The sequence below is a fragment of the Dermacentor silvarum genome, chromosome 3, assembly GCF_013339745.2.
Source record: "Dermacentor silvarum isolate Dsil-2018 chromosome 3, BIME_Dsil_1.4, whole genome shotgun sequence".
NCBI classification, from domain to species: Eukaryota; Metazoa; Arthropoda; class Arachnida; order Ixodida; family Ixodidae; genus Dermacentor; species Dermacentor silvarum.
In genome coordinates this window covers 114,278,825-114,298,260 of record NC_051156.1, presented here as the reverse complement: position 1 = coordinate 114,298,260, position 19,436 = coordinate 114,278,825, and the positions used below count along the sequence as shown (strand labels likewise).

Sequence of the window (19,436 nt, the reverse complement as noted above, 5' to 3'; positions counted from 1 at the left end):
CATGACAGTCATTAAAAAAAGTAGCAGCCTCTCACTAAATGCACATTTAATGTAGAGTCCATTCCAGGAGAACAGTGGCATACTACAGGACCGCACATTGTTTTAAAAGGATGGAAACATCGTGTGAGTGGCCAAATAAGTAATTTCCTTGACTGAGTTGAGACAAATTCGCATATAAGCTGCCTAAAAATCAGGCATTATTAATGAATTACTAAAAGCGATCGAGCAGAAGCTCAGGAGCTGCTGCCCCAGCACAACTACCTCAGCTCTACAGCAGCAAATTTATTTGAAACAGCCCTTGGATCATGTGTTCTGTCTTCTTTGAGGCCACAATAAGTGTTGCTATCCCTTACAGATTCGAAAGAAACGAATATTCGTGACTTTCAAAAAGTGTATTCTCGAATCGCAGCCGAATCGAATAGCAAAGACCATTCGATACGTATTCGATATTTCCAACAGAGTTAAAGCCCATTAGGAATTGTTTCGACACGTCTTCAGCAGAACTGCGTTGCGCGTAGTTCTGTACCATTACCACTCGTTCGTTACCGTCCATTTAACGATTAAATTATTCGGGGAATCCGAGCTCACCGTGCACACATTAAGAACCGGAGACGTACAACCGTGGACGAAGGATGTAGTAGTCCTTTCCCCAAGATAGAACAGTAGGCGAGTTAGTACGCTCTCATATTTCCTAAAGCAAACGACACACTGGCAAACTGAAGAAGGAATATGGAGCATACATTGCGTGTATTGTGCTTTTGTTCCGTGATACTTCCCTATAAAAGCAACTCTGGAGGCTCCACGTCCAACCCATCGTAGAATTAAGCGCTGCCACACGACGTCTTTAAAGGGCGCGAAGAACAAAGAAAAGCTTTCTTCTGATAGGATTAAGAGGGGCAGGACAAATAAATAATTTCGGCGGAACCCATTCACGGTGACTCTTGACGGTAAAGTCTTTTGCAATGAGTCATTATAGCTACACAACCTATTTAGTTATAAATGAAGCGTGTAGTGCATCGGGACTCTCTATTCCGCGCTTCCCTGTGAACACTCGAGTGGATCTAGCGCCGTCTTCGCGAAACTGCATGTCGCCTCCGAAATGCATGGCGCGCTGGGGCTTGCAGACGTTGTGAAACGCACCATGAGGCAACAGGGACCCTGCCTCAATATTTTTTTCTGGACACGCTGTGCCATCTAGTGGCACTGCCGATAAGTCTGCACGTGGCCTCCGAGACTAGAAGCGTGGCGAGCCGGTGCCTTCGAATGCTGAGAATCGCTCCCTCGCTTGCCGCACACTCAGTGGCACATACTCAGTGAATCAAGATGGCGAGAGGCTCATTGAAGAGTGGCACACACCCAGTGAGTTATGACACAGCTCGTTAAAGCGTTGGTGTGAGAGGTGTTCATTTAAAAACAGCACATACCTCATGCATACCATGGTGGTGGCGCGGAGCAGAGGTAAAATACTTAACTTCGGGTTGAATCCTCCTCCAGTCTACTACATTTTCAGGCTTATAGTGGCGCCCGACACCGGCTAAAAATTGCTGAGAGCCAGTGGGGCTTTACGAGTCCACGTGAAAATAAGAAGGCCCACTAAGCTTCACCAAAGACACTGCCTTAACAGAACAGGAATTGGCCTCCCTGGTGCAATATTCGGTCACTACCTCCCTAGTGACCCCTGCAATTAGCCCATGGCCCTCAGTCCCCAGCGGCTGTGGAGCACCTGACCAAGGCCATGGTCAGAATTCCGATGCAGCAGAGGGTGCTAAGGATTGCTGGTTCCGGACAGGCAGCCACTGGAAACTGAACCTAAAAACGTTCAACACGCGAACGATCTAGAGTGAGGCTAGCTTAGCAGGGCTGTTTGAGGGATTATCAGGCATTACCTGGGATATTATTGGCCTTAGTGAGGTTAGAAGACCTAGTAAGGCTTATGCAGTGTTGACTAACGGCCACGTCCTCTCCTACAGAGGTCTTCCGAATAAAAGAGAATACGGGGTAGGATTTCTAATCCATAAGGACATCGCGGGCAACATTGATGAATTCTACAGCCTTATTCTGAGGGTAGCAGTCGTCGTAATAAAGCTTAATATGAGGTATAGAATAAAGGTAGTACAAGCGTACACCCCAACCACCAGTCACAATGATGAAGACATATAAAAGTTTTATGAAGATGTTGAATTAGCAATGAGAAAGGTGCAAACTCAGTATACTGTAGTCATGGGCGACTTCAATGCAAAAGTGGGGAAAAATCAGGCTGGTGAACAAGCATTTTGCAAATACGGCTTCGATTCGAAGAACACTAGAGGAGAGATCTTGGTAGACTTCGCGAAAAGGAATCGGCTCTCAGTAATGAATACCTTCCTCAGGGAGAGTAGCAACAGACCTGGGAAAGCCTTAATGGAGAAACAAGAAATGAAATAGATTTCACACTCGTGGCCCATCCCAAAAGAGTGCAGGATGTAGAAGTGTTAGGTAGGGTAAAGTGCAGTGACCATAAATTAATTAGGTCTAGGATTTGTCTCAATTTGAAGAGAGAAAGAGTGAAATTAGTCAAGAGGAAACAGGCCAACCTAGACGCAGTAAGGGTAGAAGCAGACCAATTCAGTCTGGTGCTCGCAAACAAATATGCAGCTTTCGAAAAGAAAGATGAAAACATAGAGGTAATGAATGAAACCGTGACTAGGCTGATCTCAGAAGCAGCAATTGGCATGAACGATGTTCGTGGAAGAGCAGCACGCGTTGTGCACACATTGCCACATACTCTTGACCCAAATTGTGCCAGTGGTTGCTTTTGAGCCCTGCTACCTCAACACAGCTGCCCCACGCGCTACTCATTTGACCACGCAAATCCAGTGACCCATGCATGTGAGAGGGCAAACGGTTATATTCAAACATGCACAGATAAATCAGCTGGCCTTCGAAAAGCGCGTAATGTACTGCAAGAATACTGATGCATTTAAAACAAGTGGCGCAGGTTGGATAAGTACCTATCTTGTTTATGATGACTGCATGTGAATCAAAAACAATTCACCTTATTCATTCTTTAGAAAGAGAGCGTGGGGGTGAGAGAGAGCGAGAGAGCGGGGGTAAAACTCATTGGGCCTCAGGTCTCCCCCTTCGGGGAAAATTATGATATGCATGACATGTCATGCATGGCATAAATGACATGACATGACATGGATGACATAACGTGAATGAGATGCGCAACCACGAGCACATAAATAGTGGCCAAAGCTAATGCATGATATGACACGAAGGGCCCTAGCGCGCTATTTGTTGGGCTAGTTGGTCCGTATCGGCAGGTTCATCCAGCGTAACTTAGCACGAGGACTACAGAAAAGAAAGGAACGTGAACCCGTCCAGCTGGTGTTCTTGTTCGGAAAACAGCATTCTTGTTCCTTTCTTTCATGTCGTCCTCATGCATGTTATGCGCTGGAGAAACCAAAGGAATTACATGACATGAGTCACCTCATAAAAATCTCAGTGCCATTCCACTTTGTGTACGTGGATGATCAGCGGAGCTGCATATGTGAGATTAAACTGTATTGATTTAAATAAAGACACATACCGCATGAATTGTCATTTTCTACCACCTTTATTATTTTGTCACTACGGTGACTATATATAACTTTGTGGTCGTATGGCAGACCATGGCAGGCCATGGATTCTCTAACGATTCTTGAGCGGGAATGGGTGCGAAGGCAGGGGAGACGTTATCAGCCTCCCGCCGCCATCGCACCCATTCCTCCTTCTGCTCCCGCCTTCGTTCGTCGTAGGCATTCTGTAGTTCCTCGGTCCGTACAATACACGGCCGGAACGCAACTGAGATAACGTGCCTATGCAGTGCGTGACATCGCCCGCCAAAGAGACACACCCATTCGCTATTTAACGCAGCAGGCGCACACCCGCGATACGCTTTTGCTTTGTATCAAGGCTACGGCCTTTTTGGTCTACGCACTCGGTCTACACATGCAGCGATCCGCGGGAAACTAGCGAGCGTGCCTATGAAGTTCCTGACGTCACCAGCCAAAGAGACACACCCATTGGCTATTAAGCGCAGCTGGGGCACACCGCGCCATGCGCTTTTGCTTTGTTTTGATTATGCACAAAGAACCCCAGGTAGTCAAAATTAATCCGGAGCCCTCCACTACGGCGTGCCTCATAATCAGAACTGGTTTTGACACGTAAAACCCCTCAAAGAAGAAAGAAGAAGAAGCTTTTGCTTTTGTAATGAGGCTACGGCATTTTTGGTCTACACGTTCGGTCTACGCAAGCAGCGATCCGCTGAAAAGTAGCGTAAAACATGATCAACATCATCGTCCTTTACTTTATGTCCACTGCAGGACGAAGGCATCTCCCTGCAATCTCCAATTACCCCTGTCTTGCGCTAGCTGATTTCCACTTGCCCCTGCAAATGACCTAACTTCATCAACCCACCTAGTTTTCTGCTGTCCTCGATTGTGCTTCCCTTCTCTTGGTGTCTATTCTGCAACTCTAATGGCCTACCGGTTATCCATCCTATGCATTACATGGCATGCCCAGTTCCAATTTTTTTCTGTTAATGTCAATTAGCATATCGGCTATTCCCGTTTGCTCTCTGATCATCACCGCTCTCTTCGTGTTTAAGCTAACATGTTTCGTTCCATCGCTCTTTCTGCGGTCCTTAACTTGTTCTCGAGCTTTGTTAACCTCCAAGTTTCTGTGTATAACAGCTCCGTTGTAAAAAAAAACGGGCAAGTTTGCACTTGGTCGTGCAAAGCTTAGGTACAGCGAAACTGTCCATCCTCAAGTCTTACTGGCTGCTACTGCTAGGTAATAACTTGGTTGCTGCTAGGTCTTAACGTGGTTTAACTTACCTACGCATGTAGGAAGGTATTCTCGAGCGATCATTTTAGGAGGTAACGTCGCAATCTTTTTGAGGGTGAACACGGGAACGCGTGGCCTTCTGAGCTCACAGCGCGGTTCAGCGGCGGCAACGAGAAGCATTGCTCATGCGCCGTGTGTCCGGCGTGCGCACATGCTCCCGTCGCGCGCATTGCGTCACGCAAGCAAGTGCGTGTCGTCTGCTGCGCGCGTACCGCAATAAGGTAGCCGTACGGTTCGGGATTGGTGACGATGTTGAACTTCTCACTACGCTCCCCACGATGCATCTATAAACTTGAAAATATATGTAATGTTTTGTGGGCGTTCTCAAGATCATTGTTGATCTGTAGCCAGGCCACGCCTGCTCATGACACTTGTGGGCGTATTTAAAAAGCGGCTTCCGTCTTTGAGGAGCGTATATATATTCTTGCACATTACCGCATCTGTCAGAGCAGCAACTGAATTTCAGCATGGCCCGCGTTCCCGAAGAAGAAAGGTGGAAAATCGTTCAATATTCGCTCAAGGGATATTCACAGCGCTCCATCGGTACTCTCGTGCACAGGCCGCTAAAGACCGTCAACAGGGTTATTCAGGCATTCAGCAAGGAAGACCGACTCTGTGATGCCCCACACAGGCGTCCACCAAAGGCAACGACGGAGGATGAAGACGCGCTTATGGTAGCTGCTGTCGTCGAGAACCCGTTCCAGCCCGCGAGACCAGTGCGGCAGCAGCTAAATGTGGACGCTTCCCTTGCTACGGTCCGGCGACGCCTCCGAAGTGCTGGACTGCGAAATTCTGTAGCTGCACGAAAGGCAGTCGTCACTGCTTCGAACAAGAAGTCATGTCTACAGTTTGCCGAAGCACACGCCTCATGGATGGCAGATGACTGGGGCCGAGTGATCTTCTCGGACGAGTCGACTTTACAACTCGCCAAGACCAACGGATGCGAGTTTGGTGAACCTGAGGCACACGGTAAGAAACTTTTTAATGCACGTTTGATTTTGCGAGGGATGGTCAAAAATACGATTTCCATGCAGTTACGAGCTAGCCAATGTGCAGGGAGTCGCCGCGAGTGACCGAAACTACGTGAACGTGTGGGGCGCGGTGTCAAGGCATGGTCTCGGGCCTCTGCATAGCATAGAAGGTGCCCTTACATCGCAGCGATACTGCACAGAAATTTTGGACAATGTGTGGCTGCCCTACGCCCACAGCGTCTTTCCCGATGCCAACTTTTTGTTTCAACATGACCTGTCGCCGGTTCACATGACAAAAGTTGTCAAGGAACATATAGAAAATCGCAGAATCAGCATGCTTTCCTGGTCGGCCAAAGGCGCTGACATGAACATCTGCGAAAATATATGGGGGTACATCAAAGCAGCCATGGTGCGAAAACCTGTCCGCCCGATGACTGGGGACGAGCTGTGGGCACCCGTTCGACAAGAATGGGAGGACCTTCGAGCGCATCATGACTTTGTGCCAGCGCTGTACGCGTCACTGCCCTCTATAGGATGGCAGCAGTCGTTTCCGCAAAGGGTTGTATGACAAAATACTAACATCATCAGAGAGAAAATTATTCCTGCTTACTAATACTACTTCTAAACGGATCAATCTTTTGTTGAACTTGCACCAAATAAAAATTCGGATGTTTGTGTTCCCTTGCCTGTTCGTTGTACGATAAGAACACAGCAGAAGGAAAACTAGACAAAGTGAAAAGTTGAGGTAATTACATTAACGCCAAGAATAAGAAGCACAACGTTCTGAATTAAAAGCATCAAAATCGTGGTTTCTGTCATAATATGGTTTCTATTGAGGGGAAAAAACTGCTAGCAGACGACACACGCGCGCTACGATGACGTAATGCGCACGAAAGGAGCCTACCCTCCCCGAGCATGCGCGCAGATATTGTGGCTGCCGTCTGACGGCGCTGGTGATATAGAAAGCCACGCGCTCCCTGGTTCACCCTAAAAAAGATTGCGACTGTGCGATGTCAGTGCACTTTAAAGAACACCTGATTGTCGAAGTTTCCGGAGCCCTCCTACGGCGTGCCTCATAATCATATCGTGGTTTTAGCACGTAAAACCCTAAATATTCTCATTGTTACAAGCGTAGCTCTTGCACGGGGAGAAAAATTTCCAGTCTGAAACGGCTACATTTGGTGGCAGGAGGGTGCGAACGGTCCGCAGGCGCCTTTCTTTTTTTTTTTTCTGTCTTTGTCAAATGAGCAGGGCCGTCGGGAAACTTCGTCGGTACGGTGTCTTTTGCCCGAGCCGCCTTTCGCGGTGCACTCACAAGAACGTGTCATTTGTACACTGCTTCCGACGTCTTCGTCACGTACCTCGGCTCGAAGTGCTTCTCGCACGCGATGTCAGTCGACTGCCGCACGCGGTCCTTGCGCGGAATCGCATGGCGCCATACTCAGGTGGTACGTTTCTCGGGGTGCAGCAAAAAGCGACACTTCTTCAGTGCAAATCTCGTAGCCAGATTTGCACCGTGGCAATAAAACACTTCTTGCCCATTTCACGGCTTGCTCACACGAAGAGCACAGCTTGTCATCGCACACAAAGAATGAAAACAAGGGCACAACGTGGTGACACCTGCTTCGACTAGACGGCGACCACTCGTTCACAAATGCGCAATAGGGGCTGGATCACCCGGATGTCGGCCACGCGACCGCTCCTGCCATCTCGCGGCGTGAAGGAGCAAAGGTACCGAAGTTCGACGCAGCGAGTGCACGGCGGCGGCGCTCCGTCGTTCCACCTGTATTTCTAACACCGTGCACAAAGCAAATAGTGAAAGGGGTCACCGAGCTGCGGAATGCTTCACAGAAAGTAAAAAAAGCGGCGTGCAGGGTGCCGGAGGTTAAGAGGCAGGGGTATGAAATTGAAAGGGCAGTTCATGCAGTAAACATGGGACTATGGACTCTAGCTAAAGCAATGAATTTTACGGTCATTGACATCAACCGAGAAATGCACCGAGGAGGCCGCTAAGGCGCTTTTGTGCTTGACGGAATACATTCTAGCGAAAGGGTAGCAACACCGGTTGGACATCGATTCGCGGCGCGAGCTGTTGCTTTTTTACACGGGCCCCAGGCAATCAGGAAGTAGGATTAAGTATTGAACGTAGCGAAACACAATTAAAGATCATAATTAGACGACCAGGAGTTGGGAAAAGACGCACAAAGGATAAGAATCGAGAAGGTAAAATTTGCTACAATAACATGCAGGGTGGTCGCAAGCAGGAAAAATGGCTGGCAATTCAAACGCAGCTGAATGATGAAGCGATTAGCGGTACGCTTTGACCGAAACGCATCTACGAGATTTGGGGCAGCCGCCTGTTATTGACAATTCTGTATGGGAAGGGTGCAACAGAATGACCGGGTCAAGGAAAGGCGGAGGCATAGGCATACTAATTAGGCGATGTCTGAAGTGGCGAAGCGTAAAAGAGACATGTAAAGAGCATTTATGGATTACCGGCATATGGCAGTGGCATAAAGACGTGGCTGGGAGTAGCTTACCTATCGACAGGTAGTGATTGCAGAGAAAAAAAACAAGGAATTGGTTGATTACATTTGAAGCGATATCAATGAGTTCAGTAAATCGCGCCAGGTGATATCAGTGGGAGATATTGTCGCAATCATCAAAAATAGAGGTCGCACAGCCCTGATCAAGAGGAATATCAGCAGGCTGCCTTTTTAATACTGCGCGCTACTGTGACTTCTTCTTCTTCGCCGCGCCCTGATAGCAACGCTCTTGCCTGCTCGCATAGTCCCCCTTCTTCATCGGAGTACAGGCGCGGCAATATGAAAGCGCACATGGACAATTTAGACGGATATAGTGATTACAACGGTTCTCTAGTGCTGGATTTTTGTGATGAACAGAACCTTATATTAGTTAACAGGGGGAATAAAGGTCGTGGACAGGTAACGTGGCAATGCGGAAACAGGCAGTCATGTATCGACTACGCCTTAGTCTCAGAAATGGTCTACGAACAACTAGACCAAATGATAAGACTGTAATGACGTTTAATTAAAGATGGAAAGCAGCAGATACACAGCAGCCTAGCAGCGCGAACAGCCCGAGCTCTCTTGCAAATAACAGTACGGGTCGTCGTCGTCTCTGAGCTGCAATCCAAAAAGTGTCAGCCCTTCCACTGGGGTAGAGATGGAAGACCAGCGAAGCTGTACTATGGTGTGAATTACGTATTTTAAATTATGACTATTAAGGCGTGATGATGTAATTGGTTAGTCGAACTATTAGATAATGAGAAATATACATGATCTGGTGGTTTTCACTTATTTAGTGACCACAGTGACCATGGCCTTATGGTCGCTATGGTACACCGCCATAGGGTCTACGGTACCGGTAGGCACGTTATTCATAAACACGACGTCTATACCCGTCCGGTATGTTGTAGGTGGTACCGTCGGTTCGTTCACACAAGCGCTCGAGCATAAACGAAGTGAACCACTTTCCATTCGGCGTGCAATGTCAGCGTTGAAGTCACCCGTTATTACTATAGATACTTCGTCGTCGAACATAACCCACCAAATTGCCAGCTCTGCTGTCGATCGCAGCGTGTTTGGCCAACGACCTCTTGTTTGACTAGGGCTTCCGAACCACTGGACGTGCGTTCTGCGGCATGGCATAAGAGAAGGTCGACCGGCACAAGAAAAGAGATATAGCGGGGCTATGCCGGCCGGGAGGGAGGAGAGGCCGTGCGCTCAAAAAGACGACGACGCTCGAGCCAATGCTGATGATGATAGGTTTTTTCTACACACGGACACGACCCTCGCGGAGACTGAGCCTTTAACAGCTTCGCTGTAAAACACGAGGCGCGTCTGCTTCATTACATTGTCCCCGGGTGTGAAACGGAGCCATGCTGGCGACTCAGGGAGCGGACAAGATGAGGGGGTCGTAATATGGCTTCAGGCGGCTAGCATGCACCGCCTCGCGACCGAGACGGTGCATGTTACAAGGAAGGTCCGGCGATGGTGTGACGGGCTCAACGATATAGTTCACAGGTGAGGAGGCGTCGATGATCCGGTAGGGGCCCTGGTACCGCGCAAGTAGTTTGGAAGAAAGGCCGGGAGTGTGAGGCGATATCCATAGCCAAACAAGGGAACCGGCAGCGAAGGTGGGCCTGGCCTGATCCCTGTCACGTCTTGTCTTCTGACGCCCCTTATCCTCGCTAGTCAGCGAACGAGCCAGCTGGCGGCAATCTTTAGAATATCGGGCGACTTCTGAAATTGTACTGCACTCGGAGGCATCAGGTCGGTAGGGCAGGATAGTATCCAGTGGACACGATGGCTCACGTCCGTACAGGATAAAAAAAGGTGAAAACCGGTGGTCGCTTGCGTCGCGGTGTTATAGGCGAACGTAACGAACGAACGGTACGCTGTCCCAATTGGTGTGGTCGCACGAGACGTACATCCTCAACATGTCGCCGAGTGTTCGGTTCAACCGATCCGTAAGACCGTTCATTTGTGGGTGATACGTGATGGGTCGACTTCCGGTGAATGAGCTTGCACTCGCGAAGAAGGGATTGTATTGCGTCTAAGAAGAAGACCCGACCCCTATCGCTGAGCAGTGCTCGAGGCGCGCCGTGGCGAAGACGAAGTTACGAAGAATGAACATCGCAACGTCGCGCGTGGTCGCGGCGGGAAGGGGCGCGGTCTCGGCGTAGCGCGTGATGTGATCGACGCCAACGATAATGCAGCGGTTTCCACATCCGCTATAGGGGAGCGGGCCATAGAGGTCGATGCCTACGCGGTCGAACGGTCGAGCAGGAACGGTAGTGGCTGTAGGCAGGCGGTGCATGATCGCACATACTGCTGGACAAACCGATGCATTCCACGCCAGTAATATCGTTGACGCAGCCTTGTGAAGGTTTTTAGGACGCCGGTGTGGACGCTTTGAGGGTCGGCGTGGAAGTAAGCGTACATATTGTAGCGCATGTGACAATGGATAGCCAGAAGCCATTTGCGACCGTCAGGCATATAGTTGCGGCGGTAGAGGGTGTTGTCTCGCATGGCAAAGTGGGCTGCTTGATGGCGTAGCGTCCGCGTTGGAGGAACGACCGATGGAGCGGCAAGGTATTCGCGCAGCAGGGCAAGCCATGGGTCCTTGCGTTGCTCGGAGGGCATGTTGATATCGGTCAGTAGTGACGGGTCTAAGGTCGGAGAAGGAACGGAAAGAGAAGCCACATCAGGTGTCATCGGTGAGCGGGAGAGCGCATCAGCTTCGGAATGCTTTCGACCGGAGCGGTATACGACACTACTGTCGTAGTCCTGCTGGCGAAGCACCCAATGGCCGAAGCGGCCCGACGGGTCTTTCAAGGAGGAGAGCCAACAAAGGGCGTGATGGTCAGTGATGATGCTGAAAGGACGACCGTAGAGATAAGGACGAAACTTGCCCAATCCCCAAATGATGGCTAAGCATTCCTTCTCTGTAACGGTGTAATTCATCTCAGCTTTCTTAATGTTATACGACTGGCATAAGCCATGACGTGTTCTTCATTCGTGGCTTTCCGTTGGGCCAAGACCGCACCAAGGCCGACACCGACTGGTGTCGGTGTGAATCTCTGTCGGCGCACTTGGGTCGTAATGGCGAAGAAATGCCTTTGCCAGCGGTAAGCAGCTTCGTCAAGGGTGCGATGATAAAGGCGAAGTTCCGGACGAAGCGACGAAAATAAGAGCACAGGCCATGAAACTTCGCAGGGCCTTGATAGATGTGGGCTTCGGAAACTCGGCGCCTGCGCGAAGCTTTTTCGGGATCGGGAAGGATGCCGTCTTTCGAGATAACGGGACCCAAGAGAGTTAATTTTTGGGCAGCGAAACGGCACTTCTTGAGGTTGAGCTGTAGGCCAGCTGAAGTGAGACAGGTCAGGATGTCATGCAGGCGGGCGAAATGTGTCGGAAAAGCCTGTGAGAAAACAACAATCTTATCCAGGTAAGATAAAGTCTTCTACTTGTGTCCGCGAAGGTTGGTATCAGTCATGCGCTTGAAAGTAGCGGGAGCATTGCAGAGAGCGAAATGCATAACGTTAAACTCGTACAGGCCATCGGGCAGTGATGAAATCTGTATTTGGGCATGGGAACCTGCCAATAGCCAGAGCGGAGATCTAAAGACGAGAAGTATTCGGCACCTTGGAAGCTATCAAGAGCATCGTCGTTCCGAGGCAGAGGGTACACGTCTTTTCTCATAATCCTGTTTAGGCGGTGATAATCGACACAAAACCGAATGGTCCCATCTTTTTTGCGCACTATAATGACAGGTGACGACCAAGTGCTTTGAAAAGTGAATGACGCCGCGCTGCAGCATGTCGTCCACTTGTTCCGTGATAACTCGGCGCTTTTCGGCGGAAACGCGATACGCACGCTGTCGCAAGGAGGCATGAGAACCGGTGTCGTTAGTATGAGAGACACTTGTCGGGCGACCCAAGGATGGTTGATTTCTATGGGGGCAAAATGCGAAAACACCCGTGTACTTAGATTTAGGTGCACGTTACCGAACCCCAGGTGGTCCAAATTTCCGGAGTCCCCCACTACGGCGTGCCTCATAATCAGATTGTGGTTTTGGCACGCAAAACCCCATAATTTAATTTTTAAGAATGGTTGGTTGCAGTCGAACGAAGAAACGAAGTCGTTCAGTAGAGTAAGAAGTTAGGTGCGATGAGACAGCGAAAGGTGTGGGGCGATGGCACTGTCGGAAACTGCTGAAGGCGATTTTGATTAGACGGGAGTTATGGCGTCCAGATGTAAACGGGGGCGCCATCGTGAACGTCAAGGTCTTCAATACACGCGACAGCTGACGCAAATCCTAAGGTCTTACCGCGCAGTATGGTCACTGGATACCGGTGCGGATTACAGGTGGGTATCAAAGCGGATTCAGACCTAACAGTGAGGACGACGAATGGGAGAAATAAGTCCTTGCGGTGAGCAAGCATGTCAGAAGGCGTAACCGCCACAATTGAGCCTGGCACGGCAGCACACGACAAGGTGACAAGCACCGACGTCTCCGGAGGCAGATCAGTATCATCATCAATGAACACTTCGTGAACACTGAGGTCGGCGCCGACTGATGGCGAGTCACATAGCGGCGAAAGGGCCACTTGCGCGCGAGAACAATCGTTGATGGCACTATGACGTGACAGGAAAGTCCCAACAGAGGATGAGATCGTGAGGAACAGGATGGCAACACAAAAAACTCGATGATGTACAAAACATCCTGGATGACTACACGGGTGGTGCATACAGCTGTAGGATGAATGCGTTGCGCGTTAGCAGTGCAGAGTGTCATGCCAGATGGAGAGGTCGTGACTTTTTTTCAGCTTGCGACTAAGATTTTCATGGATGACGGAAACGGCGGCCCCGGTATCGATAAGCGCTTGGGCGGATGCTCCCTCGACATGGACGTCAATGACATTCTGCGGTGAAAATTGAGGCCTTAGGAAGGCCGATGATCTTGCAGTTCTTGCCTCCGGAACTGCGCTAGTCAGTTTCCCTCGGCAGTAGGTGGCCGACGACGCATAGGTGACAGCGACCGTCGACTTGGAGAAGGAGAACGGCGACAGTCTGAACGGTGGTCGTGATCGAAGGGTCCCAGCGGCAAGTCAGCGGCATCTCGGCAGCGTATCTCGGCGGCATGTTGTGGCGTGTACGGGAAACTGGTCGAAGGCGTCACGGTTCGAGGACATGTTACGACTACAAAAGCGCACAACGTGACCAGCAATGCCAGCAGGAGAAGCAAATAGGCCTGCTGTCTGGCGTGCGCCACGTGTCGGCTCGACGAAGAAGCTGGGGTGACTGCCGGGGGAACGGGAGCCGGGGGATCCCGGTGCGTTGATGGTGGGACGGAATATTACGGTGGGCGTGACCTTGTGATAGCGGCAGCATTGTTGAGCGGTGGAGGTGTGACCCGCGACAGGTAGTCGTCATAAGAGAGCGGTGCCGGCGGAGATGTGAATAGCGGTGGGTAGTCAACATAGGAGAGCGGTGCCGTCACAGGTGCTGGCGGGCGAACGGGGGTAAGTGCGTCGGATATTTGGGCACGGATGGCTTGTTGCACGGCCGGAGTTAGTGTTGGGGCAGGCTCCTGGCTGTGTGGGCGCAGCGACAGCTGGCGGGCCACTTCCTCGCGAATGAAATCCTTCAGCTGAAGGACGAGAGCAGAAGGATTGGTATGGCCAGCGGCAACTGCAATGGTCGAGACCGAGTCAGCCTGTGGGAAGTAGTCAGCCGGGGCGATGGTACGTTGGCGGCGCAATTCGTCGAAACTCTGACACAGGCTGAAGAGAACGGTGACGCTGTTCACTCTTGGCCAGCAGCATTTGAAATGCATCGTCCTCAATACCCTTCAGAATATGTTTAATCGTCTCGTCCTCCGCCATCGTTGGATTAACAGGTCTGCAGAGATCCAAGACATACGCAATATAGCCGGGAAAAGTTTCGCCCGGTTGCTGTGCTCACTGGCGTGACGCTACTGGGCGCGTAGCTTGCTGACAGCGGGGCGGCCAAACACTTCGGTGAAATGTGTCTTGAACGCGGACCAACTCTAGAGGTTAGATTCGTGATGCTTAAACCATAGATTTGCGACGTCAGCAAGGTAAAAGATGACGTTAGTCAGTTTAGCCAGGTCGTCCCACTTATTGTGAGCGCTTACACGTTCACAGAAGGACAGCCAGTCTTCGACGTCATGTTCGCCGGTCCCGCGAAAGATGGCCGGGTCGCGCTGACGGAGAACGCCGGTGCAAGTGACAGGGGCAGCCATGGGTATAATCGGAGCGTAGGTCACGTCAGTCATGGTGTCGATGTGCAACGTACGATTGTGGAGCTCCAGGGTGACTTGAGGTATTCCAACAATCTCCACGAAATGTAATGAGGTTTAATTAAAGATTCGAAACAACAGATAAACAGCACCCTAGCAGCAGCGAACAGGCCGAGCTTGCTTGCTTGCTTGCTTGCCCCCTTATACCATGGCGCATACCCACTACGCGGGATTGGCCAAGAAGCCGGCGGTTAAACGGGTGGGCGGCGGGAGAAAACTTGAAGGAAAAAGTATTGTTAGGGTACAGTTGAAATTCTTCAATGAAAGTAACTGATGTTAGAGCCGTTTTTTTTTTCTTATAGGGAATCGTGGTTGCTCTCTTTCTAATAACAGCACGGGTCGTCGTCATCTCTGAGCTGCTATCCAAAAACACGAGGCGCGTCTGCTTCATTCCATTGGACGAAAATGGAATAAAACAGCCTGGGTAGCGATCATAGACGTTTAGCATTAATGTTTGGAAGAGATACCAACGCAGAACACGAACCAATAGCCTCACAATTTTTAAAAATGAATGAAGAGCAAATAACAGAGATCGCAAAAAACACAGAGAAGAAAATGGAGGCTTTTCCTACAGCAATCTAGGAATATAAGGAACTGATAGACGTTATGCAGCAGGAAATAAGATAGAACCGGCAAAACAATTGTTGGGTTGGGAAGTGGAAACAACGTAAAGCAAGCTATAGAAGAGCGTAAAGAGGCATCTAGGACTCATCGAGAAGCCAAAAAGTTGGGATTACACGAAGAAGAGGGGCTCGTTAGATGGAACACACACCGAGAAAAGAAAAGGGTGGCGAATGAGCTCGTGTAAGAGAAAATTGAATACGCGAGTGAACGTTAGGTGCATAACATTAACAAAAGCGACGAAGGCACCCCAAAAAGATTCTGGCGCCATATAAGAGCACTCGGAGCTCCAACTAAAAACTTGCCAGCGGATATAAGGGATGAAGACAGTAACATCTACGAAGGAGATGATGCGCTGTGATACTTCACAGCCGTTATTAGGCATAACTTCGGCACGAGAAAAAGCGTTGTTCGGACAACAGATCCCGCAACAACAGAGAGGCATGAGAGATCAAAATTTAGCATAGAAAGATTTCATTTAAAAAAGGCCGCAGAAAATGTCCCTAATAACACGGCAGCAGGACCCGATGAAATCTCAATACAGCTAATGAAAAACCTCGGTTCAAAGAGCAAGGCACTGCTGGTCAATGCCATAGAGGAAGTGATTAGAACAAAAAAAATTACCGTCGGATGGCGCGAAAGCAAGATGAACCTCATCTACAAAGGCCAAGGCGATAAGGATGAAACGAGCTCGTACAGGCCAGTTACAGTAACGTCGGTGATATACAGAATGGCAATGCAAGCCATAAAATTAGAACTGTCGAAGTGGGTGGAGAAAAACGATGTATTGGGGGAACTACAGAATGGGTTCAGGCCAGGCAGACGCTTAGAGGATAATATGTTTGTACTAACTGAGTGCATAGAGATTTCAGTAGCTCAGAAAATACCTTTATCGATAGCATTTCTAGATATTAGAGCAGCTTATGACAACGTAGACAGGGAATTCTTATGCGATATTCTTCAGCACGAAGGCATAGATGATGATTTCGTGGAGCTGCTGAGGGAGATATATAGAGACAACCAAGTACAAGTGGTATGGGAAGATCGAAAAGGTAATGAAATGGTTGGAATTCACCAAGGATTGAAGCAAGGATGTCATCTGTCTCCATTGTTGTTCACGCCTTACGTTAAGGGTATAGAAAGACGACTGGAAAACAGCGAATCAGGGTTTTATTGACCCTGCATGCGTAATGGACAAATGATGCAACAGAAGGTCCCTGGACTGATGTATGCAGACAACATTGTGCAACTAGCAGACAATAAAAATCATTTACAGATACTTGCGAATATATGTGGCAACGCAGCGACAAATCTAGACCTTAAGTTTAGCACAGAGAAATCAGGAATTATGATCTTTAATGAAGAGGCGAGTAATTACGTAGTGTCAATTCAACAGCAAGTCATACCCATAGTCAAGCAATATAAGTACCTCGGGACCGGTACACATAAACGAAGGAAAGAATTACTCAAGCAACCACCAAGATAATTAGAAAATAAAGGGGAAGCGGAATTCAGCAATAATGAAACACAGAGCACTGTAAGTATGAGGTGGTGCGTGGAATATGGAAAGGAGTAATGGTGCCAGCGCTAGCGTTCGCAAATGCCATTCTATGCTAAAATCGAATACCTTGTCGGGGTTGGAAGTTAACCAAAGATCAGTAGGCCGGTTGGCTTTGGAAGCCCAAGGTAAAACCACACATGAGGCAGTGCAGCGTGACGTGGGTTGGACCGCTTTTGAAATCAGAGAAGCACAAAGCAAAATTATTTTTGAAGAAATGCTCAGGAACGTGGACGAAAATGAATGGGGGGCTAAAGTGCACAAGTACCTGTACCTGAAAAGCGTGGACACAGAATGGAGAAAGAGGTCAAGGATGTTGGCCTCCAAGTACAGGGTAATCAAAACCGTAAATAACAACCAGGCTTCATCAGAAAGAGAGAGAAATAAAGACAGTGAATTGGGTACAAAGAATGGAAACAAAATGGACAGTGGATATTTACAAGAATGAAAAGAAAGAAATTAGAAGGGAAAACTTGTACGATAACACAAAGGGAAGTAAGTGCCTTGCTATTTGAGGCTCAAGCCGGTTGCTTAAGGAGCAAAACATACCGGAGCAAATATTCTGAACTAGATGAGGCATGTGTATGCTGCAGTAAAGATCCGGAGACCACTCAGCACATCCTAATGGAATGCGAAGGGATTCACCCAGCGAGAACCGTAGGTAACGTGCAACTCCCAGAAGCGCTTGGGTCTAAAGTGGAAGGAAACATCAACAGATCCGCCATAGAGATAAGCAAGAGACGATTACGAGTACTGCTGGAAAAGAAAGCGGGGAAGAGATTCATACGACCAGATCTCTTAGAATCATAGGTAACGGTACAAGGTAGATTTCTTGGGAAGAAAGAGAAGAATAATGAGAGGCTATACACAAATGCTAGATAAAGAACGTTTAGTATGCCTCATTAAATCAAGCAGGCTAGGTGACTATTTGTCACAGCCCCGTTTCAAAGGGGATGCCATTAAATCATCGTCATTATGATCATCTGGCGCAAGCGGAGGCGGTCGTAGAAGGCAGATCGCACGGGATCTCAAGGTGTGCATTGCAGTATTTTTACGTGTTGAAGATGATTTTCACAGGATATCTCCCAGGAAATTTTTCAGCTTAGCCTCGTACATTTCGCCGTCTCGAACATATAGTTCTCTAGTCTTTACAATTTCCTATAACTTTATATTCTTATCCAATGATCTTATGCTAGTTTTGTTGTGCTTAATAATTTATATTTCTAAAGGAATCATGTCTGAGTTGACACACGATTCATTGTCTCTGACCCTTCCCCCTCTGTTCCCGGTAGAGGAAGGGTCGACCAATTTTTTATATTTCATTTCACTTGTACTTTTTCTGTTCACTGATTGATTTCGTCGATTTTCTTTGTGCGAATAAAGCTTCTGTTATACTGATGATTTTTTTGCCTTGTTGAATAACGCTTATCTCACGCTGATATAACCGTAGTGTCCCCCTTACCTGAACATTCTGAAGCATTCTGTGTGTGTTCGCACTTCCATGGACTGTTCACCTCAAATATTTGCCTTTGGACTGGCACACTCATTCCTGAGAGTTAGCTTCGTTCGTTCGCTAACACAGCCAACACCCACATAGTTCAAAAAGCTGATGAAAGGGGCTTGAAAGGGGATGTTCGTACTTTCCACCCGTCTCATGAAAAACTCGTGAAGAGATAGACCACCTTTACATACCCACGTGAATGTATTGGGAGTATGTGTGTAGGAAAAAAAATTGACGCGTTTGAAAATAAACACACTTTTTTCCCCCTCGTACACTTTCAGCCCTCATTTCTACATCGGTAATGTTCATAAAGCAGAGCGAAAATTTGGAGGAGGCTTAAGCTTCGCCTTTCAGAGTGGAACGCGATACCATTCAAAGATCTATGACTGTTTGTCAGCTTTCTGGCAACTCCAGCTTTCTTTTTTCTGCACCTTCGACGCTGCCGATCAGGAGAGCGCCATCTGCATGGTGTTTTTGCAAGAGACACCGACCGGGGCGCGCCGCAACATGAATGGTAGAAATGCTGGAAAGGGGGTTTGTGTTTAAGTTTACGCGTAACAGAATTATGTTGTCTCGTACATTCAAATTACAATCCGACGCTATCATGCCTGTGGGTTATGGTTAAGCCGTACTTGACGATTTTTCTGAAGCATTTTACTTTGCGAAATTCAATTATTTCACCAGCGCTCTAGCGCCACGCGGGCCGGCGGGGTCGTGGTGGATTGGGATTATTTTCCTGACCACGGACGCCGACACCGAGGCCGACGGCGGATTTTCTGCGACACGGGGCCAATAACGCTGTCGTGTTAAAATAATGTTATCTATCTCTCCTCATCCAAGCCGCAGCAACAATAATGGACCACGCGACAGCCTCTTCGATCCGTACACATAGGCGAGTTGGTTTGACATAACGATGGAGTGAATGTGCTTAAAGGACAATGAAGATAGGCGTGTGTCTCGTCTTCACTTATAGTCCTCGTCTTTTAAGCGTATTCACACCTTCTTCTTGAATGCTTGAAAAGCCCTTGGGTGATAACGCCACAGTGCGGAGAAGGAGCCAGCCATG

At 48.7% G+C, this 19,436-nt stretch overlaps 2 protein-coding genes across 2 annotated transcripts in view; both read right to left on the bottom strand.

Moving 5' to 3' along the window:
* LOC119445713 (tigger transposable element-derived protein 4-like) overlaps nt 1–19,436 on the bottom strand; it is a 342,546-nt gene that overhangs the window by 167,855 nt on the left and 155,255 nt on the right. The gene's annotated exons all lie outside the window — the stretch shown is intronic.
* The window catches only part of LOC119445716 (tenascin-like), a 40,970-nt gene that overhangs the window by 14,798 nt on the left and 6,736 nt on the right, over nt 1–19,436 (bottom strand). The window contains exon 5 of the mRNA XM_037709997.2: nt 13,741–14,059. Within this exon, the coding sequence (XP_037565925.2) occupies nt 13,741–14,059 (319 nt within the window). The remainder of the gene's footprint in view (nt 1–13,740; nt 14,060–19,436) is intronic.